Source organism: Pempheris klunzingeri, chromosome 18, assembly GCF_042242105.1.
Source record: "Pempheris klunzingeri isolate RE-2024b chromosome 18, fPemKlu1.hap1, whole genome shotgun sequence".
In the NCBI taxonomy this organism is placed as follows: domain Eukaryota; kingdom Metazoa; phylum Chordata; class Actinopteri; order Acropomatiformes; family Pempheridae; genus Pempheris; species Pempheris klunzingeri.
The window spans coordinates 16,790,920-16,818,696 of record NC_092029.1 but is presented as its reverse complement, the minus strand read 5'-3'; the positions used below and the strand labels follow the sequence as shown (position 1 = coordinate 16,818,696).

Genomic DNA, 27,777 nt, shown 5'->3' with positions numbered 1-27,777 from the left:
CTGGACTAATTTCTTTGTCTTTACCATGAGAAAAAAATCATAATACTTATTTCACTTAAAGGTATTATGTGTAGGATTTTCACTAAATATCACACTAGCTAATAGAATAACATACAGTATGTGCTACACTTTACAGTCAATATAAACCGTCTGATAGCAGCAAATCTGATTATCTTCCCCCAGTTGCTTCTGAATATTCAGCTGCCAGTCTGCCAGTGAAGTGACCGACTTCAGCCCAAATCAAAAGTCTCTTTTCCAGGACTGGTAAGCAAATTAAGAATCACTGAATGCTTACTGAAACGAAAGATTATTGAGCAGATAATCAGAGGTAATGTTTGAATGATCACATCCATGGTCCAAGTTCAAATTTAACAGTAAAACACCTCCTTTAATTAGAGAATACTACACATAGCACCTTTAATAACATGTTCATGATAAACTGTTGCTCATGATCGTTGAAAATACAGTAAGAAATTGTCAAAGGGTGCACAGACCAGTAACAGAAGAAAAACAAAAAAACAATCACAGTTGAAGAAGCAACTACAGCATAGCCATGGGGGTACATCTATAAAAGTGTGGTACCGATGAACGAAGTATTTCTGTCACAGAGAACCACTGAGTGTTGACGTTTGTGACGTGTTGCTGAGAATTTGATATGTCAGCATCATCGAAGCAAGCAAACGGACACAAAGTATTTTCGTTATGTGCCTGAGTGATGGAGGTAGAAATGTCCAATGCTGGGCTAATGGTTAATATCCAGCATAGGCAAGAATGAATTATACAACCATTTACTTACCTCAAATATCAGTGTTATATTTCATAGAAGTAGCATATGGCTTACCAGTGGCACAGTCTGCAACCTCACTCTGGACTGTCAAAGGTGCATTTACTTTTGCCGCGGAGGTGATGGTTAGGCTTGTCGCGGTGGGAGACGTAAAGGAATAGTTCAACAGTTTGGGAAATACAACTATTCACTTTCTTGCTGCCAGTTAGATGAGAAGATTGATTCTGCATTTCAATTCTTTATGCTATTTACTGCACAGACACGAGAGTGGTGCCAAATTCATTTAACATTCGGCAAAAATGTGAATAAGCATTTTTTTTTTCCTTCTAGAAGGTTTCTCAGTGTTCCCTCCGAGAACACCGCCAGTCATTTTTTTTTTTTATGCGACTTCCTTCCATTAGAATGAAGTCAACACTATGAGAGTGCAAAGTCTGGCTTTAAACTAAAAGTTGCATTTTCTGCAGAAAAACACACATTAAGTTATGAACTTAAAAATATTATAAAAACACAACCGATTACATCTGAATAGCTTATAAAACTAATAAAAATGGTTAATATAAAATATACGGGTCTGATAACAGATCGACTTGTGAGTTTTGATTCCACGTGCAGAGCAAAAATAAAAGACTTAAATTGGAATTTCCATCATATACTAAACTGTGTGCGTAGAGAAGCTGCCTGAACCAGCTGAACCCTCCCTCTTGCGGTTGCAAACTATTTTTGTTGCTGTCACTTTTGCGTCAATCATTAAGGCTACTGTATGCCCTCGGCGATGTTGTAATGACTTTCCGATAATAGACGGAGGGAATGTGTGGAGAAATATGTACCTGTGTTGTCTTGCTGGCTGATGCTGCCCACGGAGACAAGCCTATGCAAAACGCAAAGAAAAGCCATGTGTTCATGCGATACCTTTTCCTCGAAATGAAAAAAATAATTTCAGCCAGAAGAGAAGTCACATGGCAGTTCTCCACATCTGACAGGCACATAAAGTTACAGACTGGCCTTAAGAGTTAAAATGGCTTCGTTTGTCACATTTTACATCAAGCCGAAATCAGTAGCAGTTGGCCTCATTCAGCAAACTGAGATTTATTTACGTACGTGGAACTTTCTTTTTTCATTTCTATCAACTTTGGAATGATTATGGCTAACCCGTTTCAAATGTGGGCTATGGATACATTTGTGATGAGTCCTCTCAAGACTTTCCACGATGGGGTCATCTCATACAAGACAAGAACAAAACAATGGAAAACTGCGAGCACCATTGGGAATCTGTCCGTGAGGTTCTCCATGAAGCTTCTCTCAACAAGTGCCGAGATCCACTTCAACCGTATTCAACTCAAGACTAAAGAAAAGATTGTCACATGGAAGAAGGTGGAGAAAAATAAGAAGAAGGGGATTCAATGATTAAAGTCATTGAATAATTAGCTTGCTGAAAGCTAAAAAGCATTATCATGGTGGCTGTTAAGTGTAATTAAAAGAATCTTGTTTATGCCGCATTGGAACAAACACATTGCACTAACAAGTCGTCCAGTGGTCTTCGAAAGGGGTTTTCTAAAAGTGCTATCTACATTTTTCCACATCCTGCAGTTTGTATGTATTTGAAATTTTGCATCTGAATTTACAATTCATGCCAGCAACACCAACAGAACCTTATTTAGAGTTGGACATCACATTTGGATGGACTATGAATCAGTTTAGCAAATCAGAGCCATCTTTCTTTTTCATAGAAAATCAACAAACTAATAAAAATAATTCAAGCAGTTCCGGCAAACTCTACGATCCCACATCAAAAAAATGAGAGGAGGACGCAGAAGCTCAATGATTGGCTGTAGTGATTAATATGGCTTAAGGGTTCTGCATATATATTCCTACACAGTCTGGGTGGAAATTACTCCCCAAATATTAGACTCAGTGTGTGAAACCAAACATATTCAGTTTGGTCGATTCAAATTCTCTTGACTTTTCTGTGCTTGTGGAGATAAGAACGATGAATTTAGAGCTCATCGGGTTGAGATGCCTGAAAACGACTCTCAGCCCTCTTCTACGAGGCCTGCTCTGAGATTCAGGGCGTTCACCTGAAGAACCGATGGGAAGTCGTGACCAAAGAATGCACGGTTTTATTGGTGGGAAAATGAGACAAAAAAAAAAATAAGACAGCTGTTTCTCAGGCTCAAAGTGCCGAGCAGAGCAAAAGAAATCCTGGACTGATGCCCACATTCACCTGGAGTATTTCTTCATTTTTATACCAGAGAGGTTCATCTGCCTCAGAGTGCAGACAGATACATCTTATGGGGACTAGAACTGATGATTTGACTTGAATGTCTTCTGTTAAGTTATTAACATTGCACTTCTTCTTTTTATTTATTCTTTCAAAAAATAACTATACCATACAGCACTTTTTCTTTTTATTGTGTAGTCAACAAACTGAGCTAGTTTTTTTCTTAAAATTACTTAACTGTCAAATTTCACTCCCTATATTTTGTCACACACGTTTTCCAACTTTCTAACTCAGCAGATGCACCAAAAAGAGCTCATTCAGTGTTCAGTCACCGTCTACAGTGCAGTTCTATTATAATCCAAGTGGAGTAATGTATAAATAGTGAGATGTGTTATCTATATTTGTCTAAAACAGCTTTGTATTTGCTTCAGAAGTTGCATATTCTAACAAAACTATAAGATGGGAGGGGGGTTTCTTTCTTTTCACATATTAATAAATGAAGTACCAGCCCTTATTGAATGAAGAAAAATACTAACACATAGTGAGAATAGTAAGAACTTTGTTGCCTTTAAGCTGCGAGTGTTTTTGAAATATAATAATATGATGCCATGCTGGTCATCGTCACATCCAGAGAGCCACCCTGAACACGACCGACGGTTTGAGCGTTTGGACCTGAGATTTTGGCAAACTGCTGTTGAGAATCACTTTGTGAGATTAGGTTTGTGTGTGAATGACTATCCATGATTTACTGCACAGAACCTCCAAAATTATGATTAAAGGCAATCTTTTACATGGTTTGAGTCCTTTTAAAGACGCTCCTAGACCTGCATTAATGTGTTCATAACCCTAACATGCCGGGTGATTAAGTCTCTGGAGGATTTAGCCTTTATTCGGAGTCTTCTCTACTTTATTTCCAGTCATTATCTCAAAAGAAATGATGTAACAGAAAGTGAAAATAAGAACCCCTCAAAAACTCTAAAAGCTAAATTTAAACTCTCCATGTCAAAGGGGTTTTGGGTTATTCGCACGGTGATCCATTGCAGGATTGTGCTTGAGAACAATGACACACTTCAAACTGAAATAAAGCCCTCAGGGCAGCGGTAGGTGTACGCTTTTTCTGTGAAGTGAAACAATACCTAACTCACATTTTCTACTTTGCTTGTTGAGGAAAAAGGCCCGCTAATACGTCCACTAGTTTGAGTTTATGAAGATTTTCTAAGAGAGTGAGAGTTGACTCCAGTGACACTGAGTGACTGTTTAGCCCAGGGGGACTATGATAAGTATTGCTTAAAGGCAGTGGGTCAGAGAAATTAATTGAGGCATGCTTGAACAAGTGGTGGTTAAAACACATCTAACCCCTTGGTCATTACAAGGCCCCACCATTGACTAGCATAGTTTTTGCATTACTGGATCATGGCTTAAAGGAATACTCCACAGTTTTGTTTTTTTCCATAACTCTACATCTTTAACGGTTGAAGTAATGACCAGTAGAAAAGCACAGCCTTTGCTGTGTATTGTCATATTAGATGCAAAATTCCTCTGGCAAGAAGAAGTGTTTGCATGAACTCCAGTGCAAATATTAGCATGCTGAAATGTTAGCAAACCGAGGCTAATCGAGTACGCATGGCTGGTTAGCTACGCAGAGCCTGCAATGAATCTTGGGAGTTGTATGAACGGTTGCGAGTTGGAAATTTGAACGTAAGCAGAATGGTAAATGGCTTTTTCTCAGCCAATGTCAGGTGTATTGTAAATATTTTTTTTGCCTTTAGGAGTGCAGGTAACATTCAAGAGCCTACACTAAAAACAGTGGAGTATTCCTTTAATCAAGGGCAGGCAAATGAAATCAGTGATATGCAGCCATTTATAATAGATGGCACAGTGAATGAAAAAAAAACGAAAACAAACAAAGAACAAAAGTGCCAGTCACAACCAGCTATGGCAAATTTGTTTTTAGGAGAAATATGAAGACCACATTAAATTTAAAAGGTAAAGAGGACGAAACTTAAAGAGAGCTGTTGGCAACAAGACAAGGGGCCCACCTTTCATCATGTACCAATAAGCAAAAAGGCAATACAGGATGAAGAGCCATGAGGGGAGGAGTGGATGTGCCGGGCCAGTGTTTGATCTAATTTGGAATAAACGGTATAAAGAGGGATGGCTAATACTAGTTACACATTGGTGGAGATCTTGTACTTGGGAGACATGTTATTATGGAACCAGATGAAACTAAAAATGATGCCCATGGTTTTGGGTATACGCTCGTCGTAGGCAAATGTCATGGCCTCGTGCAGCGGGACTTTGACCACCTCGATCAGCTCTCCCTCCCGTGGCTCACCTCCACCTGCGCTCACGCAGTTGTCGTCGGACACCTCGGCGTAAAACATGGTCTGCTTGGCGCCCGTTACACCTACGCCTGACCTGTAGGGGGGGGGAATGGGAGAAAGAAAAAATAAACTGCTACGTATTGTATATTTGCTATTACTCAAACAGAGCTGGGTATCGTTTTAATGCTGGGTTCAATATGAGAAGTGAATCTGAAGTGAGTCCAGTGTAGGTACCAGATCTGCTCTGAGTCCTGCATTTACAGATGATGTTACACATTATATTATGTTAGTAATTAATAAAACACATAAGCAGCATGTTCTCTGGGTCTTTTCTATGCCGTTTACACCAAACTGACCTTGGGTTGCCTGCTACGAGCACAGCACGTCACCACACGGTGTGCTTCAGTCAAATACACCCTCATAGGGGTCATGGGGGTTAAGATGATACCTATCTAGTTAATGGAAGCAGCCCACACATAACAATGGTCATAGACAACACCAACAAAGGCGGATGGTGTGTTCAAGACAAATCAAAAGCACAGCTATGAGAGATGCCAGTCAAAGCTGTCCAGGTGCTGCTGTTTAATGTGGGACTGTAGCTTTCCTGGAGCTTTCAACTTCTGTGTCAGGTTATGGTGAGCTAATAATATGTTGACTAAGATAGATAGCTCCCCTGATGCTTCTTTCCAGCTCACTTACGTACACTCAGACCCTGTCGCCTCTCATCTGTACGTCCAATTCAGAGCAATGCTCCACCCAAAATGTATTTTTTTATAGTATCTGCATACTTATCTTGGCAGAGTAGGGTAGCCCACTTCCAGCTCATACATTGGTCTGATTTGCTAAATCTAGATTATTGGAAAAGGTCACTCAAGCAGATGTTATTCAGTCAACGGGGATCGTGTGTGAGATTTGAAACATAGGTTGTGGATTTATCCATATTCATTCATTTCAGCCTGGCAAAGTTCATCTTAACAGGTTTCTCTCTTACGCAAGGTGCAGCAATTAGTAGATTAATCAATAAGTCGATCGAAAGAAAGAAATTGACAACTATTACTATTTACTTTATGTAAATATGCCAAACATTTGCTGGTTTCAGGTTCTCAAATGTGATACTCTCTCTTACATTTTAGTAAATAGAATATTTGGGAGTTTCGAACTGTTGGTTGAACAAACATGTTTTTTTATTTTACATACAAATCATACAAACGATTGATTGAGAAAATAAATAGCAGAATACTCAATAATGAAAATAACTGTTAGCTGTAATTATTATTATGGTTAATTTTATCGATCAGTAGTCGTGGATCATGGAGCATTATTCCCTCATGTTTTCCAGCAAAATATACAGATTTCAATGCTGCTGGTTCAGTTGGCTTATACAGTATCAACCTATAGAAATGTGTCAATCTCATCGACACCAGTCACATTTTTCAGGAGCTTCTTTGTGTTACTGTTTGAACCGTTGAACCAGCCAACGACCCGACTATAGTGGTCGACATTGGAGGAGTAGATAATGCAGGGTGAGCTCCTGATGTTTAAAAGGTTTTGAGTGAAAATTCACTCTGGAGACCTTTTTATTGCTTCCTAAAGCAATAAGGCAAGTTAAAGAAACAAAGTGGGAAATGTAGGTTATATCTGAGCGAATAAATTCATTAAGATGCTCAAGGAGGTTCAGAAATTATAAATGAAAATGATACAAAATAGGACAACAGGAAATTAGTTGTTAAGGGACCAGAAATCCAGTGGGAGTGACTAATGCAGATATTCTGAAGAATAGGAAAGGCAGTGTCCTAAAACTCCTTTGTGCTGGTAATGGACGTTTATTTGCAGTACTTTACATACTATACATACTTCACTAAGTATTATTTCTCAAACTTCACCTAAGATAAATCACACTTAAAAGTCCAATCAGCTAACCTGTAAGAGGTAATCCTCTTCAGTTTAGAAGCAGGCACATCGTAGCCACACTCCTCCAGCACCTCCTGCCGGGCGATCTCCTCCAGGGAGAGGTTAGGTTTGTCCACCAGCCCGGCGCAGAGCTCGTAGGTGACCCCCGCCGAGGCCGGAGGCCACTGAGAGGAGCTCTCCCCCTCTGAGGCCGACTGGCCCTCCTGAGACTCGGCGGCTGGGGCGGCAGCTTCGGCGGCCCCCTCCTCGGTCTTTTCAGCAGACTGAGGCGGCTGCGTCTTGGTCCTTTCCCATTCACACATGTACACAGCTGGTGGTGGAAAAGACAGACAACACCGTCATACCTGAGTGGAAGTATTATTACTAGTATTATTATTCTCATTACATTTCCTGTCATGTATCTGGTTACCGCCGACGGCATGTATGTTTCGTACTGTAATTGTGAGGGTTAATGTAGATGCAGAGATGTATTAACAGCTGTCCTCTTTGATCCCTGTTTTGGCCATTTTTATAATCTACCGCTGTTTTATTGTGTTTTATTCTGCATACTAGTGCCGAAACAAATGATCCATTAATCAATTAGTCAGTGACAGAATTAATCATTTAAAAATGCAAAACACTCTCCGGTTTCAACTCTTAACTGACAGATTTGCCGCTTTGCTTTTCATTGTTGTTGTCGGTCCTGCATCACACTGTTGGGGTTCATTTTACAATAACGACCGGCTTGTTGTACGTTATCATTACACCGCTTCGTACTAGAGAAATCAACAATTAGACACAAAATACTGACTTGAACATCAATTTTACTGATTTAAAAATAATTTTCTTGCTTCCGCTATCAGAACTACATCTACATATCTACATATAGCAACAGTCCACCATACAGACATGACAGACAGAATGCTGTGATTGATAAGATCAGAATCTAGTGTAATATTTCTGGGTATTGGACTTTTGGTCTGATAAAAAAAAAGCTATTTGAAGATGATGAAACTACGGCTGTGGAAAATTATGATGCGCATTTTTTATGACTAATCAATTCAATGTAAAAATCATTGACAAATTAATCAACCATGAAAACAGTCATTAGTTGTAGCCCCACAGGACCCATGTTAATTCTTGAAGGTTTCCCTGTGCAGACAAAACCCTTGTTATTTCAACTGGGAAACTCAAATGTTACACAAATGCAATACAATATTCAGATATTACTGTCCAGATATAAAATCAGTACAATATCAGGGTTTCCGGTAATATTTTACACAGGAAATCGCCTGAAATAAAGAGCGTCTCTGCTAGCGTCCCAATAAATGTCTGTAATAATCCTTTTTTATTAGATTTTTTGTGACCACCTACGCTGAACAATTTCCTGAAATGAATATACTGATTTCTTTTTTTTGCTGTAACATATTTCTGACCATTTATTGTCTGACACCTGACAATGCCAACCAATATATGGTACACTCCCTGCTTAAACACAATTCTCATTCTAGATTGTAGACAAACTCTGATTTTGTTCCGATAAACAACAGTTTTATTCCCATCAGCAATGGGAGAGGAGAGGAAATAAATATATCAATGCCCAGACTTCCTTGAATTTAGCACACTGCGGTGTGGAACAGTCCCTGGTGACTTCTAACAAAGGAGGTTAGGCTGCTTTGTAACGGGGCCTCTTGCGGTCTATTTATGAGTCTGCATTGTTACTAAGATCCAGTAGAATAAACAGGGTTTGTAAGCACTGCTTTTTTAGTGAAAGTGCCTACAGGATATATAACAATCTAGATCCAGCTTGGTGACAAGAAAAAAATAAATGAACTAGATTCCACAGTACAATTAGTCGCATGCTTTGTATGTGGAAACTTACCTGGACGGAACTGTTTAACGAGGACAAAACAGTGTGAGGTGGTGTTGAAGATCAGCACTGATACACTAAGGAAGAAGAGGGGAAAAAAAAGTTTAAATAAAATCACTAACTTTGTGATAATAAATCTCTTTGATAACATGATGAATCACTGGTTGGGTATCTCTTCCAGCATAAGGGAGGATTTGGCTCAAGAAAAGCGGGTGGTCGTGGTTGGATCAGGGTTTAAAAACCACCAGTTATTGAAAAGAAGGGTGTGGGAGTCAGTGGTTACTGTTAGTGTCTGAGGAACATTCTGCATTTCAGGATGGCGGGCAAGTACTGTAGGCTAGGGTCACAAGCTTTAGGTTACATGTGGAGGGGGCCACGCAAACTCATAGACATGGGCACATAAAGAAATTTACATAACACAGACCCTCGCGGCCACCCACATGCAGACAGCATATTCTGGGCTTGAAATGTGGCTTGGAACAGACCAGTATGAAAGCATGTGGACTAACTTCTAACAAGAAAGGAGATCAACTGTAATTGGAAAAAAATGGCAAGACACTCCAGCGGCGTGGAGCATCTTGCATGTGGTTTTTCATACTAACCGAAGATACACCACTATCCTATTCACCAATGATGCTGCACAGTAACAATTTGCAATTTACTCTATGGGTTGGCACGAGAAGCAAAACTAAAACAACACTGATAATTAACCTAAAATCCTTGAAAAAATGAACACGAGTCTGAAATAAGAGGACCACATCATTCCAGATTCAACCATTGACTCTCATCAAGTTTGAGATGGAGATAAAATGCGAAGAGAGGTCAGCGTGATATGCTTCACCACTGGCACCCAGTGAAACTGCTGTGTGTGTGTGACTGTCGCTGCCAGTGGAGACTTGAGGCCTGGGGTCTGTGTTGGGAAAGCGGATGTGTCTGAGGCAGCAGGAAGCCCTGCCCTGTCTTTCCCATGGTGAGAGCGAGCCGGGACATTGGTATTACCACTTGATTCTAGCTATGGCGCTTGGGCTGATATGGATTTAACATGAACGAATCCAATGTCTATTTTCGACAAAGTGTAAGAATGTCAGCTGACCTGGATGATCGTAAGCCCTCAGACTTACAGTGGCACTAAAACCATGATTTAATAGTTTAGGCCCACAGAAACACAAGTGCTCAGACAGTCATACAGCTTATATCCAAACTAATCATACTGAAGTCTCCCAATTTATTTGGAGGTGAAACCAAAGGGAGAACTGTGTGTGTGCAGAACTAGGGCACGTTCAGTAGCTCTAAGTACCAGGAAATTGGTCTGTAAACTGTGATGGATGTTTATGTCAGTTTGGCTAATAACTTTGACACAAAGAACCCCTTTTCACTTGCTTCTATCTTGGGAAACTTAATAGAGCTTTAATTATCACTCCATCACGCCAACACTTTTGTGTCAGTTTTCATCCACGGTTTATGTTGACAATTTCAAAGGAGAGTAGACTCCAAATGTCAGTAATTCAGTAAGATCTCACTAATTCACTTTAAAAATGGCCTCTTCTCCCCCCAAAAAATCTTCAGCAGGTATCTACCAAACCTTCAGCCTACAGCTGTGAAAGATGTGAGAGTGCACAAGTGTGGATACGATAATGTGGTAGATTGGGTCCAAAACTGGGACACACAGGCCTGAGGCATGGAAGCTGTCCCCTGAGGCAGGTCTGGGTCATGTAGTGATGTTCCACACCATTACTGCTGTTCTACAGCTTCCCGCTGAAGAAAAAATGTCTTAATGGTTAAACCAAGAAGCAGGCTACACGGATGCTCGGGACTTTTCATGCAACGTTAAGCTTTCTCTGTGGGGCTTCTAGCTGGACAGCGGGGAAACTGGGTGATAGCAGACATCCTATATGGACATATGGAGGAGCAGGACTAAGGTGACTACTGGTTACAAAGCAAAGCTTTTCATAGTATCAAGAAATGAGCACAAGGCCGTTATTGTGGTATATAATCCACCTTAAGATACCAGCACTGAGACGACCAACCAATCTTTTCTTTTAGTTCTTTAAACTTTTGCTAATTGAGGTGTATTTGTGTGCACTCCTTAATAATTTACCCTCTTTGGTGTATATGTCAGTTATGTACACATGAAAGTGTTTTGACCCAGTTTTACAATGTTTTTTTTGGATTTTCTTTTTTTGGTTGTTCATTCTACCACTGTATTTTTTTTAGAATCTTTCTTTAATAAAGCAGATTCTTCATTAACATACAACATCTTTTGCTGGAACACACAATTGAGCACAGATGTCCATCTTTTCTTTAATCTTGTCTGAGAATCCGTGAAAGCTTAATTGGAGCCTACCAGTGGGAAATTTAACTGATTGTGTTATTGTGCTTACTAATGGATCCAAATTAATCCCAAACATGGAACTCAAAATAGCATGTACTCTCCGCATGCATAAGCTCGCTGGGATACATTAATACTCTCCAAGTCAAACTCTTCAAAGCGAGTGAAAGGAATGGAAGCAAACATGGACACATGAGCACGACTACAGCAAGAGCTCATCATATGCAAATGACTTCATCTTTCTGTTGTTAAGAGTCTTTTGGATTTCTGGCACTAACTGAAAATACTGGCTGCCATTAAAAGTCACTTCCAGTAACAAACAAGCACAGATAAGGAAACCTTCCCATTAACACATAGGTGTCAAAATAATAAAGCAATGGGAGTTTGCCCATCCAGTCTACATGTGTTTTTATAGATTTGGTGTCCCTCTTGGTATATTAGAGGCTCTGCATTTGTGGCAGTTAGTGAGCCAACTCAAGGTGCGACCAAGGAGAGTGGTCAGTGTCACAGATACAGTACAATATTGCATCTGTGGTTTTTAGCCAACGATGCATCAGGATGGGTTGGCTTCATCAGGATGAGGCCTCCAGTCCACACTAGGACGATTGAGGGTCCCAGTCCCAGTGGGGGCAATTTGGTGCTCCAAATAATGGAGTTAAAAGTATCTTAGGGTGATGGTAAGGTGTCGTGTCAGATCAATGGGCGGACTGTTGTGCCATCTGTATCGGACAGTCATGAAGTTGAAGCTGAATCTAACAGCTAGCTTACGATGTTGTCACTGGACCCACAAGCAGATAAATGGAGGGAAATTGATGGTGTCAACACAGCAGTCTTGTTTTTATGTTTGCACTTTCATCTGTATCCATTACTAGCATCTGTCACTCATGGTACTTGCATACCTGTATTCTCTACCCCAATAGTGGGTGGATGGTCAAACCAAAACAGACCTTGTTTTTTTTTAATGACGCTGTAGTCCTTTTGTAATTGACAGGGCAAACTTGAATGTGGGTTTCTACAGTTTGGTTTCTCAGTGGCAATCCAGGTTACTTTACTGTAAGGGCGAGTCTCCATTTCAAAAGGAATTTGTTTCAAAACCTACAAAGACACAGCTACGAATAAACTGACCTTTGGAAGCATTTCAGGAACAACAGAAGGATTATCTGACTATTCTTTTAGAGATTTTACAGTATGTATAGTACTCACAAGTCTTACAGATCTTTTGATAGTCTATCTGAAATGTGACAAGAAGTGTCCTGCTGAGAGGAAAATGTTATGCGCACTTTAACAAATATGCAAAACAATCCTGGGTCTATCCAATGCACGCTTAAGGGGGAATAACAGACATTCCACCTTTGGAGGCCTTTATGTTCCCATGGGTATTTTCCTTCGGAGGTACAGGTTTGAGGTTTACTGCTTTTGTCTCAGTGGTACCATTTTTCACAGGGAGATCTGTTTGGGGTCAGTAGTGGGGGAAAGAGGGCTTAAATGACCTGAGACTTACCTCAGGGCATTATGGTCCCCTGCGCAAAACAGGGAGTAGGAACTGGGGTTTTGACACAAGTGTGTGGTATTTCTCTTACAGTGCCCCCTGTGAAGCGCAGACATTTATAGCCGTTGCCTTGTGGAATAACAGGGCGCCAGTTCCTAAAAAAAAACCAAGGTCTGTTTTGGTTTGACCAGCCTCCCACTTTTGGGCATCTTTTAGAGATGCTAGAGAATGCAGGTATACAAGTACCATGAGGGAGAAGTTCTAATAATGGCTACAGATGAAAGTCCACACATAAGAACAAGCAAAAAGTCACACATCTTGTTTCATTTACAGGATTTCAGTCACAAAACACACACAGCATCAACATTTACTTTATAATTGCATTTATGGTCTGCATTACACAGTGCACCAAATGTTTCTATTTGTCCTACAACAGCTGAACTGACAAAAAAAAAAGCAAAGTATTGAGAGCAGATATAAGATTTAGAGTTACAGAGATAGTATGGGTCAAGATTGGCACAAACCAAGCTCCTTGGATCTCAAATAACCAAATGTAGCCTCATTTGCTGATCCCTGAGTTCTAGATCAGATTCAGACGCTACAAGCTCTTCAGATTGCAAAATGTCTCCTGACATGAACATGCAGCTTTTACTTACATTTCAAAGCTATTTCATTGGCAGAAAGTCCTCAGAGCTGAAGTCTTGGCTATGCAAACCAAATTCCACTCTGTTTGGGGCCTGTTCCAAATTAATGTTTCTAACCCTTTCTGAGTAAGCTGGTTCTATTTGTTAGCTCATTCTGAAAAAAAAATGGTTTTGACAGTTCGCCAGAAAGCTGTACCATCTCTTTGTGCGTGTGTGTGTGTTTGTGTGTGTACTGAGTGGAGAGGGGCACTGCTTCCATGCAAGGGCAGAGAATAAAATGTGTTTTACCTGTCATGGGTTCGCATGAAGTCCCAGGATTTCTTTGTTCCATTCTGAGAGGAAGAAGACAAAATAAATGAGTGAACACAATAAAAACAACACTAGTTCAGTCCTCAAACACTGTCGTCTGACAACTGAGCGGCACAGAGGTGTATACAAGAAGTGTGCATACAGGACAGTGTGTCTTCAGTGCACCACAACTTGTCACTCCCTTTTGTTGTGTGTGACTCGTACTGCAGGATGTCACATCACCTCTGATTAATGTAACATGATTGCTGTACAGTCAATCAGCTGCACCACAACAGATGCTTGCCTGAGCATGTTAGACATCACAACCCACACCCAACACAAACATCTGCAGATGCAAAGCATGACATTGTTCATTGTTGAAGTGCATCAACTGCAGTTCAACAAAAATGTGAAAAAAGACGCAAACTTTAATGGTTATAATTATTGACAGATATTTCAAAAATGAGCCAAACATGTGTGAACATGTGTGCTTTCCTTTCCTTTCAAATGTAGAGCTGATATCACTAAGGTCAGTGGGGTAAATTCAATACACAACTCACAGCAAACCCAACTTTAATGTCAGGAACATCCTGTGGATCCAAACTTGTTGTGCATTTTTTGTTAATGTTCTAATATTTTTACATTTTTTAATTTTGGACCTCCACGGACTCTTGTAGATGATTTTAGATAGATAACATGCCGATTGTTTCTTAAGCATCCTCAGTCAGAAAATGATGTAACTAAGTATTTATGTGCCCTCTGGTCACATTACCACATCAACAGGATGTGCTGCTCAACACTCCTTTGGTAAATTTCCAGTGGAACAATTACAATCAAAGTGCCATGGCAGGTGTGTGACCGGAACAGAAGAGAAACACTCTGGTAACCAGAAATCTTAAATATGTGGGCAGTGACACGCACATTGTCTGACTGCAGGCTCGTCACTTAGTAAGTGTTAAGGGACAATGAGGTAAACATTCTGATGGTCTGGTTCATTTTGAGGTTACTTCCATTCATACCAGGTGATGCGAGGAAAGGTATTTGCAACTTCCCGTAAACACGCGACTCTAATAGGTCACGCTAACTTTGCACTCTCTACCTCTCTTGCAGAGATTCATGAAAACATGGACCCATGCATATTGAAAAAAGCTGTACCAGCCACTAGCTTTCCAAATAAATATGAATTTTACATGAATCAAGTGAAACACTCAAAAAAACACAGTCAAAGTAAAGTCATAATGCTAACTGCGTGAGGACGCAGATCTAGCCTTGCTGGGTGACATCCATTGCTTTGTGCAAGTTTTCATTAGTATGACCTACATTTACTGATTAGTCGATCATCTAAACCTTTACAGATATTTAACCAACCAACTCTGTGCTGCATAACACAGCAGAGTTCAATGATCTGGTGGATGAAAATAACCCTAAACAAATTACTCCTATTTGAGGGCATTTGCTACAAACTACAGTCCGTAGCTTTTTTAGGAAATTATTTATCCATAAAGACACAAAGAAAGTATATAACTGTGCCCCGATTTACATCATTGGTATTAACCAATGGGACTGAGTGGCACAGACAAATCAGATATTAAACCATTAAAAAAATTAAACTAAAACATAAACTTAGAATATATTCTTCTCTCCACATTACATGCTGTGCCGGAGTAAATATGGCCTTGATTCAAATTTAGGCTACACCTCCTCTCCACCCACAGGCACAAGACGACGCTCATTTCAGCTAAAACAGATGTGCCTTCTTGTGTGTGAGTGTGTTGGTGCAGATTCAGTACCACCCAAGAAATGGGAGGAGGTGAAATGGCAAGTTAATTGCACTGATGCAATCAGACATAATAAAGCTATTGTTGTGGCAATGGGACTTGAGCTAGGATGTACCACTGTGCCAAAGCTGTACTCAGAGCTGCAATGTGCAACTTTAAGATATAAATCTTAAAATTGCACAATAAACTCACACACACAGCTTACAACTGAGACTCTGCTTTTCTTTTTTTGGATGTGCAAAAACACAGTCGAGCAAATATGGCAAGTATATTGTGAATAAAGATCCTAAAAACTATGCAGCTAATTAACAATAACTTCAAAAAGTTAAATTTAGTCCGTGAAAAAGCCTAAGAAAAGGTGAGAATCCAAGTACACTTAGTGTATGTCTTAAAATACTGAATTTACTTCAATGGGTTGTATTGACCTCGGGTAATTTTGATAAGACAAACCTGTAACCATCTCCTTCTGTCAATAGGCTAACCTGCACGCCATATGCTTCATTGGTTTATTCAGTGTCATTTTCTACTGAATGTTATAATCAAAAGGCATCATCCATAAAAACTATTTTCAGCCCAGCTTCTACTGTACTATAACATTTGGGTAAAGAAACAAAACAACCCAAAAATTTGCTTAAAAACCCTCCTCCAAAAAAAAACATCTTGATGAACGATCAAACCACCAGTGCATGAGCCAACCGGTCACAGCCACAGGGCCTCTATGTGAAGCCAAGCTAGCATAATGCCGTTCATGCGTCATTAACCATCATGTTGTGGTGTGAAATGATAGCATTAATCTAAAGTTTGTGTAGGTTTAGTTATGGCATTGCTGTGGCATCACCTTTTTCTACTGTGACGGCTGTTATGTCAGGTCTACGAAAGGGCCTTAATGAGTACTGAGCTGAGAAGATTCTCTCCGAGATGTTCTTTGCTCTCTGCTGAAAAGTGTCTTGAATTTAAAAAAGTGTTCCAAAAGCAATAATTTAGAGCACAAATGTCTGTCACATGCCGTGATGCTGATGAATAAACATTTCACCTTGAAATTTTTGCAAATGTTTAAGCTTTTGAATCTTTAAAATGACCACGACTTACAGTTGTAATATGCCTTATAATGCTCAGCTACAATAAGCTTAGATAGTTTTTTTTAGAGGTGATTGTTCATATATTATTCATAGACTGATTTATATAACATTAAATATTGCTAAAACATGGTGGAAATGTTTTGTTTTTTTAATGGATTTTGACAGTATTTCCTAGTTTATGGGCTGATTAAAAAAAAAAAAAAAGATATCCAAAATGTCCTTTTTGAACCTGGCTTTATCCAATGTTCAGGTTTCTGTCGTGGAAATGTATGCAAATTAGTACGTATTTAATTACATAATGCCTCATTGGCATTTTTAAACATACTATTTCAGAAGAATTGTAATAGTAAAAATATAATCTCAATGTAAGTAATCAACTGGTGAAGTTTTATAGTGATATGATAAATATATATTAAAAGCTTTGCTCAATTCACCTGTAGTGTCTGCTGCGCAGGCATAAACCAACACTGCATGTAAGAACTGTAGAAATACACACACTAAGGAAGTAAAAGACAGAGGTGATGCCATTCAGTTTTTAAAGCATGAACATCATCGAAACTTCTCACTGTGGAGTCATGCCATGAAAGATGCTCTGCCTGCCCTGCAGACAGTCTACCAGCGTAATAACCTCTCATGTCAAAGTGTGCCAGTGTCTCACACGCCATCGTTCCTCCTTGAGGCCAAGCCAGCCGCACCCTGCTCACTTTTCCTCTGCGAAAGAAGAGCTAGTGTGAAAGCGTGAGTGTGATCAATCACTTGTCATGCCTGAAGCTTAGACGCACGTCTCCTGTCTTAAGAGTACTTATTAAATAACCTATGAGATGGAGCATTTTTCCTGTCAATTAACCTTTTGTAGACAAATTGTTGGGCGTTTACATGAGTAAAGGTAGATTATTCACATAGATTTATACACATCCAAGTTATCAAATTCTTAGTATATGCCAAACTGATGTCTAGTGCAGACTTACTGTGCAATGTTTAGCTGATGCATTATATTTTACATTGAAGCTAAAGTGGACTAGGATGATAATATGATACTTTAAGAACATATAATCATGAAGCCATGTGAATGTGTTTTTTTTGCACAACGGTAAAGCAGATTATTTTTGGGACAATCCTTTCTTTTGTTGAGTGTGTTTAAGTGGCTGTTTTAATAGATGCTCAGTAAATAAAAGGTGCTTTGTGAAAGGTAAGGCATCACTCAGCAACAATATTTTGAAAGCAAATATATGGTTTGTGGTTCTGAAATGTTGGAGCAATCAGCAAAAAATTGGCAAGCACCTATTGACAATTACCACTCATTAAAAAGACTTTTATAGTCTGACAACAATAAATAATGGAGGTATTTTACTGATTTTAAGAAGCTAGCTTCAGGGTTCAAACACCCGCCAACTCTCCACGAAACCAGGTTAGGTCTATGCTAGTAGCTACTAGGCTACTGATTAATCATTTGATTAATCTAGTTTATTGGCAGAACTATTTTGAAGACAACATAATTGTTTGAGCTACTTTTCAAGCAGAAACGCCAAAAAAAATGATGGTTCCAGCTCCTTAAATGCAAGGATTTGCTGCTGTTGTCCGTTTTATATCGTGGTAAACCCAATATCTTTGGGTTCTGGACTGTTGATCGAACAAAACATCAGGGCTGTACGCTATGGTAAATGGTAATATTGCGATTATTTTGACAGCTATTATGACTGCGATATGATTGACAATTAGTGGGAATCGTCATTTTGGCACCTTGATGATGTGACATTTGTTGGAGTTTATACCAAACAAAACAAGTTTCCTTACATGTAGTGAACATGCTTTGCTGGCCAGAACATCCCTGCAGCACAGCAAACAACTGGTAAGACTATGAGAAAGTTGAGCCGCAAAGTTGCAGAGTTACAGGTCATCACAGGGGTTAGAAACTCTGGCTTAATTGCTGAATTTCACCTTTGGCCAATTTTACCTTCTAAGTGATTTTGTCGGTTGACTTGAAAAATTAGTGTTTAGATGGTTTTCATATTCATACTAAGACATGAGGATGGCACCTTCAGGTTTATCCACTCTTTCTTTTTTTCTGTTCCTTTTTTGAGGGGGTGAAAAAAAGCTTAGTGTGGTTGGGCAGACATTTTTTTGCCAACTTAGAATAAACATAGTGCAAGACTGCTTTAATGTGCTGTCCTTCCCATGTAAACGGGAGCTACAGTTTTCGGAAATTTCTGGTAATGGCAGATGGTGGAAGGTGTTAAAACCTGATGATGAAAAAAATATATACACTACTGTGCAAAAGTTTTAGGCAGTTTTTTTTTTTTCTTTTCATCAATTTACAAAATGCAAAGTGAGCGAACAGAAGAAAAATCTAAATCAGTGACCGCCCTTTGCCTTCAAAACAGCATCAATTCTTCTAGGTACACTTGCACACAGCTGCCAAAGGAACTCGGCAAGTAGGTTGTTCCAAACATCTTGGAGAACAAACCACAGATCCTCTGTGGATGTAGGCTGCCTCAAATTCTTCTGTCTCTTCATGTGATGAGACAGCTGTTTCTGTTTCAGTTAATGACTGTGTTTCAACCCACAAATAAAATTGATGATCATTAGCACCTGCTTCATATAATTGGTTCATCATACACTTGACTATGATCCACCAAAGTTGTACCTGGAACCACTGATGCAGTTCTGAAGGGAAAGGGTGGTCACACCAAATATTGATTTGATTTAGATTTTTCTTCTGTTCGCTCACTTTGAATGAAGTGATAAAAATAAACAATTAAATTGTATGCTTTTGACACACCTGCCCAAGACTTTTGCTCAGTACTGTATATATTTGACTATTTGCCTATTGTCTAATTGCACCCTGCTAGTTATCCAGCTACTGACACCCAGTCCAGTCACACAGTATAAAGAAGGATAAACTGCTGTTCAATTAATGTGGGTGTGGTGGCTGAAAGATTCAATTACACAAATTACCCCAAGGAGAATGGGGTTCAAATCCCCCGTGAGACCAACAGTAAATGACTTTATTTGTTAACTTTGTTAACTTATATGTTTCTATTTTCAGTTGCTGTTTCATTAGGTTTAGAAACCAAAATAACTTGGAAAGACCTTGAAAAGAAGAAGAAAAGCTCGTAGTTTGGGTTAAAAAAAAAAAGTCAAACGCAAATATAACAGCAGTGTACATTAAACACAAACTATCTTCTTTCCAATATACAAATGAGTGTAAATAGACACATTGACCACTGACAGCCGGGTGCAAATAGCATCTGCCTAAAAAATCCCAAGAGGGTCATTCTATTCAGAAAAGTAAAGGAGAGAAGAAACTCATCCAAAGTGACTCCTGGAGGGGAAACAAGTCAGAACAATGTTTTTCCAACAGGAAATTCCAGGATTGATGAAATGTGGTCCTCATTTACCGAAAACACAAGCGCCAGCAATATCAGTTAGAGACTAAGAGAAAGACTAATGACCCTCCTGATTATGGTCTAGTTTGTTTACAGTAATCATAAAATATCACACTTCATTTGGCAATGAATGATTGCACTTATTAAACGCTTAAAAAGATGACACATTTCTGTTCCAGCAACCACTCACTGTAAAACCAGTAAGCGTGAATGCTGAAACCGCACACACACACACATTCCCACTCTAGGATCCTGTCACCGCTCACAGATGGTGGGGTTCCCCTCATTACTCGGGCCACTTGCTGAGAGAAGGGGGGCGGGGAGAGCTTGAATGGCCCAGGGGAGACGAAAGAATCATGGCCGACATGGATTACGACAGAGAGATTAGCCCATGGGGAGGGAGAGAGAGAGAAAGAGAGAGAGAGAGAGAGAGAGAGGGGAAGGGAAGCAGGGACAGGCTACACTGGACCTTGAAATTAATGTGGTCCCTCTGGCTTTGGGCATCAGAAGTGACAGACTCCTGTGTGAATGGCTATTGTAGGGATGGATGTATGGTCTTGATCTTTTAGGTGCTTAAAGTCTAATAACCATCACATGCACACACCTCCTGTGCTCACTATACTATAAAGCTGGCAGCTGCAGCAGAAAGAAAAAAAATCAGCTACCATCCTCAAATACAATAGCACTCTTTGAATCTCAACATGTGCACTCCATTTTTTTTTTTCTTCTGGTTTTATCTTAGACCTCTGTCTTCTAACCAGCCTCAACAAAGTCAGCGAGGCACCCATACACCCATTACAACCAGTGAACTAATCATCAGCAGAGTTTATAAATCGACAATGACAAAAGCATCTGTACTCACACACTAATCAACCAGTGCTGACAAAATTACAGATCTGCCGCCGCATTAAAACAACCTGCTGAGTGGTTCCTCTCCATGACTGCCAAATCCAGCTTCAAGGACACACTCTTAAAGTGCACACCCACGTGTCTGTGTCCTCCAGTGCAATCCTCTGCGAAAAGCATTTGCCAAAATGTTTGGAAAAATGTTTTCAATTGTGCAGCCAGTGGCCTTCAATGTGGCAGGTATAACGTGTACTTGTGTAATTCAGATTCATCCAGAGGGGAGCATGAATGTCTGGACAAGACATTTCACTGATTTTCACAACATCTCATTGAGGCGATAGAGGAAAAGCCAGGAGATCTTTATATCATTAGGATTTATCTTCCTGAAACCATGAATGAATAAAACCATATTAAATAATGACACTTTGATATGATTGCAATTTTATGGAATGAACTTATCTTTTCCTTTAAAATGTTTCAGATTGTCAGTGCAACAAAACAACATATTCTAAGTTTAGTCACTTATTTTCTCAAGTTCAGTGACAGCTTTAAACTAACTATTCAACTTTAGTTCAGGCAACTCAGCGTTGTTTTAAGGCAGCAGGGAAACTTAAAGTGAACCAGTGTGTGTTCCACTGTTCAATGTTCAAATAAAAATGTGCACTGGGTAAAAACAAGGACCTCAGTAACTCATTTAGTCAATTTTCCGTGCACAGGTAATAACTGTGCATGCTGAATTATCTGTCTGCCCTAAATCAACTGTTTAAAACCTGCAGACAATCCTCTCTCCACCTCCAGAACACACAAACACTCACACACAATAAAGTCATTTTACTGCCACAATTCAGGCTCAAGCCTATTAATAACTATTCATGTGAGAAAATGTGTGTTTTAAGATCATAATGGATCCCATAATCATTGAAGGAGTGCCGGGGCCACGGGGGTTGTAAGCTACGCAAGATAAATAATTCCAGATGAATAATTCACATCATTATTATGAATAAGTGGAAGGCAATTATCCCGGTCTAAGTAGCAGGCCGTGATTCAACGTAAGCACGAGGCAACAGAGATAAGAGGGGTTTCCCAGAGTCAACGAGGGACAATCACCTGCTTTGTAGAGAGAGGCGAGGGAGAGGAGACAAAACACCAGCAAACACTAATGATGAGAGCCTCTTACGCATGACATTATCTACTTTTAGAGTGTCTTCCTGTGTGTGTGAATAGGTTTCAGTGAGAGACCAGCGGCTAAGCTGCAGATGTACCGATGAACATAAAAGGTTCGGGGAAGAGATGCTCCCTCCGCGTGACCGAAAAGTCTTTGTAGGAAGTCCCCGACCGGCCCCTCCCGAGCCGCACAGGAGAGATGACAGGGATGAAAGGGGAGGACAGGACTGAGAGGGAGTCCACCATCGTTCTCTTTTGTTGTCCATCTGCTGTCTTAGCCGTTCCGCCATTCTCTTGACAAGCTTACCCCCCCCCCTCCTCATCCTCCTCTGCTGTCACAGGTGTGAACCCCAAATGGAAAAAAAACTCCTCACTGAGCTCCTCTCATCGTGAGTGTTGCTGTACTTGAATTTTCAGGTTAAATTAAGAGCACCTTCAAATCATAGATATACACCAGTTGCACCTTTTTTAATTTTCTTACTTTAAATACGCTCCTAAGTCAATTTGAAAAGTCTGTTCCACTCTGCCGTTGAGTATTTTTTTATTTGAGTCTAGTATTTGAGCATACAATGAACAAAATAGCCTCATCTTGCATGTACTAAAGACATAGACTGTACTTTATGAGCAAGACAAGGGTTAAAACACATCTTCTTATCATCAACATTGTAGGTAATGAAGATATATGAGCATTTTCGAAATCCCCAAAGTAATTTTTACCATAATACTTCTGCACCACCTTCACTATCCAGATTTCACACAACAGAAGCCAACTCTATAACCCAGGATCAGAGAGACTGCGCAAATATTTTGAAACCTAAAAATAAAGTCATGCTGGACTGCTGCCTATGTTTGGGTAAGGAAGCATTTCTCACTTTGCTGGAGACCGTCAGGACACATAGTCATCACACCTTTCTGTTAGCGGGAGGACTTCGTTAAAAAAAACAAAAACAAAACAAAAATCAAGCATAGTAGTTCTGATTGAGCGTCATGCTTCAGGATCACAATCTCGTGCCTTTCGGCTTCCAATATGTAGCTAACAAGGTTGAGCATTTCCTGCAAATCGCTGGGGCAGCAAATATGAACGTTGATGCTTTGAGCTGCTGAGATAGAAGGTACAGTTAACGAGATGTCGGTCACAGAAGATGCACCAGGTCCACCGTGACCTGGATAGATGAATGAGTAAATGCATGAATGGATGGATAAAGACTACACCTGCACCCACAAGCCTTACAGACCAACAGTATATGCTGGTATGGATGTGCCAAAGTAGGTCTACAGGACGACTGAATCTGTACAAGCAGCTCTGTAAAAGCATACACTCAGAGTCACTTTTAGAATTCAATGTTAACCCGTCACAAATGATTTTGAGTTAGCACATACAGTATGACGATGTATACCATAAGACAACACAAATTTGTCCATGCATACATACAAAAATTAAGCCGGCCAAAATATGCATGAACTTACATATACAAACTGTGTATTTCTATATATAGATATATATATCTATATATAGATATATAGACCAACACAATCATCAGTCACATCATGGCCAATACCCAGTCTGCTTTATATGGCCAGTATCAGGATAAGCCACATGCCGAAATGATACCATCTTAAAGGGATCAGCAAATCTTATCCAAACAAACATATCAAACAGGATAAAATGTGCTTGGGTTTGAAGGCACAGTATCCAGCATGCTTCACGTTTAAAGTAGGAACCTAGCAAGGTTTTTGTTCACAGTCATTCCCAACAAAATGCAGTATAATGGGATAAAGGTCCTTACTGTCCACTCCTAGTTCTGATTATTAGTGAACACTGTGATATTATCTTTTTTTTTTTTTTTTTTTTTACACTTGACACTTCATCAGCGTAATGGCTGGAGGGACCAAACAAAACTTGGCAAAAAGCGATCGAGAGCCAAACAAAATTAACAAAAGGTTGCAGTCCGTCATCATAAGCAGGTTTGATAAGAATCATATATTACAAAGAGACTCGCTAAATCCTTTAGCTGATATGGCATTCATGTAAATCACTGCAACTGGGCGTGAGCTGTTTGCATAATTCTCTGCAATGTTAAATGAGCATATACTTTGCTGGCAGTCAGGTAAAACAGACATTTAGAGGGGATTTAAATCTCTGAAGTATCATAAGGATTTGAACAGTCAAGGCTCTGTAATGTTTCACACACACATGGGCAGGTGAGCTGAGTGTATACCTGCACTGTGAGGACCTCTGACCTACAGACAGAAACACACTGCATTCTCACACTGGAGTCAAAGTGACAGCTGAGATCAACAAGTCTCATCTGACCTGCTGTTCAGACGGAAAGCATGTTTCCCTCTCACTTAACACTGTTAAACCACGTTATCTACGCCTCCTTATACTAATGTAAAGCATGTGCTAACGTTAACGTGACGCTATAACCAGTAACCTCTTCAGCAAAGCTACCATTAGCAAACTAGCATGTAGCTACATGTCTCTTAGCTGTGTCGGGCTCTTGTCTAACACAAAAGGAACTACAGTGACCGAAAACATAGCGAATGCGGCGGGTTTGTCATTGAGGTTAATGCAGTCCCAATTGTTGCTGTCGCCATATGTGTTTAAGGTCAGTTTAGCCTTCATGTTATGCTAGCCTGCTAGCTGCAAAATGAATGGGGGTTGGGCTAGCCTACAGCATCCAGCAGCCTCTATGACCGGCTATCAGACAGGAACAACTCACCTGGTTGTAGTGCACCCTGAACGGTTTCAGGTAGTCGGACTCTGTGCACGGACCGACTTCAATGTTGTTTATCTCTTCCATAGTTTACACTTAGTGCTGGATTGGAGGCTCGCCGATGGTTGTCTGTCACCGCACACTGACAGCGAAGGGATGTCTACGGAAGCCGGGACAGGACACGAGGTTGAGCTGATAGGGTGGCATGCGAACTGATGTGACCGGTATTAGGAAGGAGCACTGGTGGACTGTAACTGAGTACATTTACTTGTATTCTACTTGTGTATTTACTTTTTATGGTACTTTTTATATTGTACTTTTTTTTAATTAATTCATCACCATCAAATCATTATTATGAAATATAAATCCTCTAATAAATTAAGGTGTATCACTGTAGATCAAGCTGGGCCAGCATTATATAAAATGATTGAATTTAGCCATTAATGATTTACATATTACATAAGCTATTACATACAGTATATGCATCATTTATCAAAATCCAGAAATTATGCCTATATGAGCCATCCTGTATAGTGAGTGCTTTACTTTTGGTACATTAAGGATATTTTGAGGCTGACACTTGCTTTTACTTAAGTAAGGTTTTGAATGCAGGGCTTTTACTTATCTGAATACGTCTCCCACCACTGGGAATGGAGTTATTTTTTTATATGAATGCTAATTGAAGCATGATAGGGAGCGATGTTTAGAAGAATCATCATTGCCAGATATACAAAAGTGATAAACTGTATCATTATAGCACATTTCCACACATACAACGCAGCTCAAAGTGTTATACATCAAATTGTATGAATATATAAATTGATAAATTAATTTGATAAAAATTTGGCAACCAAAACATTAAGATACAATAAAGCAGAGCACATTAATAGGAATAACATTTAAAATAAGGTTAAACAAAATAGAAAATTAATTAATTAATTAACCTGCTCTAACATTCAGTCAAAACCAGAATAAGAACTTTTTACAAGCAAGGTTGAAGCTTTTGGGCTACTGGGATTCCTGCATCCTTGGTGTTTCTTTCTATCATTTTTTTGCGCACCACAGTCAGGATTCACAGAGACAAAGGATCAATAGTTTTTGATCTGTGACAGTCACACTTTATTTATATGCCCTAATATAAGAATTTACAGAAAAAATCCCACACTGTATTAATCACTTATACTCAACTTATTACCAATATTCGGATCGTCAGACTTTCATGATTTCCCTGATGAAACATTGCTCCTAAACTGAGCACACGTGATGGACAGTGTATGGGATTCTTTGGTTTACTCATTGTTGGAGCGTGTGAATCGGCACAAACATGAATGTAGAGTGCAAAAGTGCCAAACTGCATTTTTATTCACGTGAGAATATTGTGAGCACATTAAAAGAAAGATGTCTTGAGAGTGGAAATATCATTTACACATAGAAATATGAGGCCTCTGGTATCTGTCACATTCGTGTACTTCAGTCACACCATGGACAGGCGTGCCGTCTGTTAAAGTACTGCCACATACAGACAAACAAGCACTCACACTCCCACTCACACCGACGGGTTGGAGCAGGTAGATTTTACACCTACAGCTGTCTTGCTGCTAGTGCTAACCACTGCTTCCCAGCCACAGTTTCAAGTCTGTACAGTGTTTAGTTTGGTCTTCATATAAACCTGATCTATGCCAACCACAGTGGTGGAACGTAACTAATTACATTAACTTGAGTTCTTAAGTAGGAGTTTGAGGTACTTTATTTATAGTCCTGTATTTCAACAGCTGTAGTACAAATTAAGATTTCTGTGTACAAAACACACAAACAGCTTATGAAACGTGATGTTTTATTATAAATTAAATAACCCAGCAGTATATTCAAGTACAGCTGAAACCTTTAGGTGATGAATCATTAAATTGATTGACAGAAAATGAATTGGGGGGGGGGGGGGGCTGCAGCCAATCCCAGCTGACTTTGGGCGAGAGGTGGGGTACACCCTGACCTGGTCACCAGCCAATCACAGGGCCAACAGTGCTAACCACCGCTCCGCTGTGCTGCCCTATTTTGACAATCGTTGAAGTAATTTTTCATGCACATTTCATTGTTCCAGCTTCTGAAATCTGAGGATGTGTTGCTTTTCCTTTCAATTTTTACCAAACAATGAATCAGTGAATCAAGAAAATAATGAGAAGACGAATCCATAATGTAAATAATCATTAGCTGCAGTCCTGTACAAAATAATCAAAAATGAGCTCCACCTCAACCAACTACAACAATGAAGTCCTGCTTTTACATCAAAGCACGAGTAATAATGACCTAATTATACAATATATAGTAGTATAACAGTCACAGGGGACATTTTTCTGCATTGACTACTTTTACTTTTACTATTTTTAATGCCTCACCCTCGTGTTTTGGTGTTTTTAACCTTACACTCATTGGCTCAGGGGAACCACCAGTCACAGGTCAAATAAAGGTGACGCAACTGTTACTAACCGGCCCCAAGGAGGAGTGCATTATTCATCAAGGGCAGCATGTTTAGTGTTTTTTGTGTTTTCTGTGTTAGAACAAGCTGAAATTATCTTATTAGTTTACTCTGAAGCCTATTTAGTCAATTCAATGGGATAAGATTCCTTAAAAGCCCCAAATGTCTTACTGTACTGCTTTGCAACTAATGGAACCAACGCGTCAGCAGTTCGACAAAAGGTCCACTTACTGGCTTTTTGTGTGGCTTTTAAGTGGTATTCAGGGTCTTCTTCATCAGATTTAAGACTGTGGGATTGAACAAACTTGATAATGAATTCTCGGGGGCATGTTAGGTGGTTTTTGCCACCTTTGGACAAAGCCAGGCTAGCTGTTCCCCCCTGCTCCCACTGTTTGCGCTAAGCTAAGCGAAGTGGCACCAGTAAATGCCCAACACAGCTTCATATTAGTCAAAACATGATGAGAAGTCCAGCATCCTCACCGTGCTGAGTAATGAATA

The 27,777-nt window shown here is 39.7% G+C and overlaps 1 protein-coding gene across 1 annotated transcript; it reads right to left on the bottom strand.

The window, feature by feature from the left end:
- Nucleotides 1-4,768: 4,768 nt before the first annotated feature.
- nudt14 (nudix (nucleoside diphosphate linked moiety X)-type motif 14) lies at nucleotides 4,769-24,948 on the bottom strand. The gene is made up of 5 exons (XM_070849704.1): nucleotides 24,813-24,948; nucleotides 13,837-13,880; nucleotides 9,099-9,163; nucleotides 7,247-7,547; nucleotides 4,769-5,420 (listed from the first exon to the last, which is right to left on the bottom strand). The coding sequence occupies exons 1-5, from the start codon at nucleotides 24,891-24,893 to the stop codon at nucleotides 5,171-5,173; spliced, it is 741 nt and encodes a 246-aa protein (XP_070705805.1). The 5' UTR covers nucleotides 24,894-24,948; the 3' UTR covers nucleotides 4,769-5,170.
- Nucleotides 24,949-27,777: the final 2,829 nt, after the last annotated feature.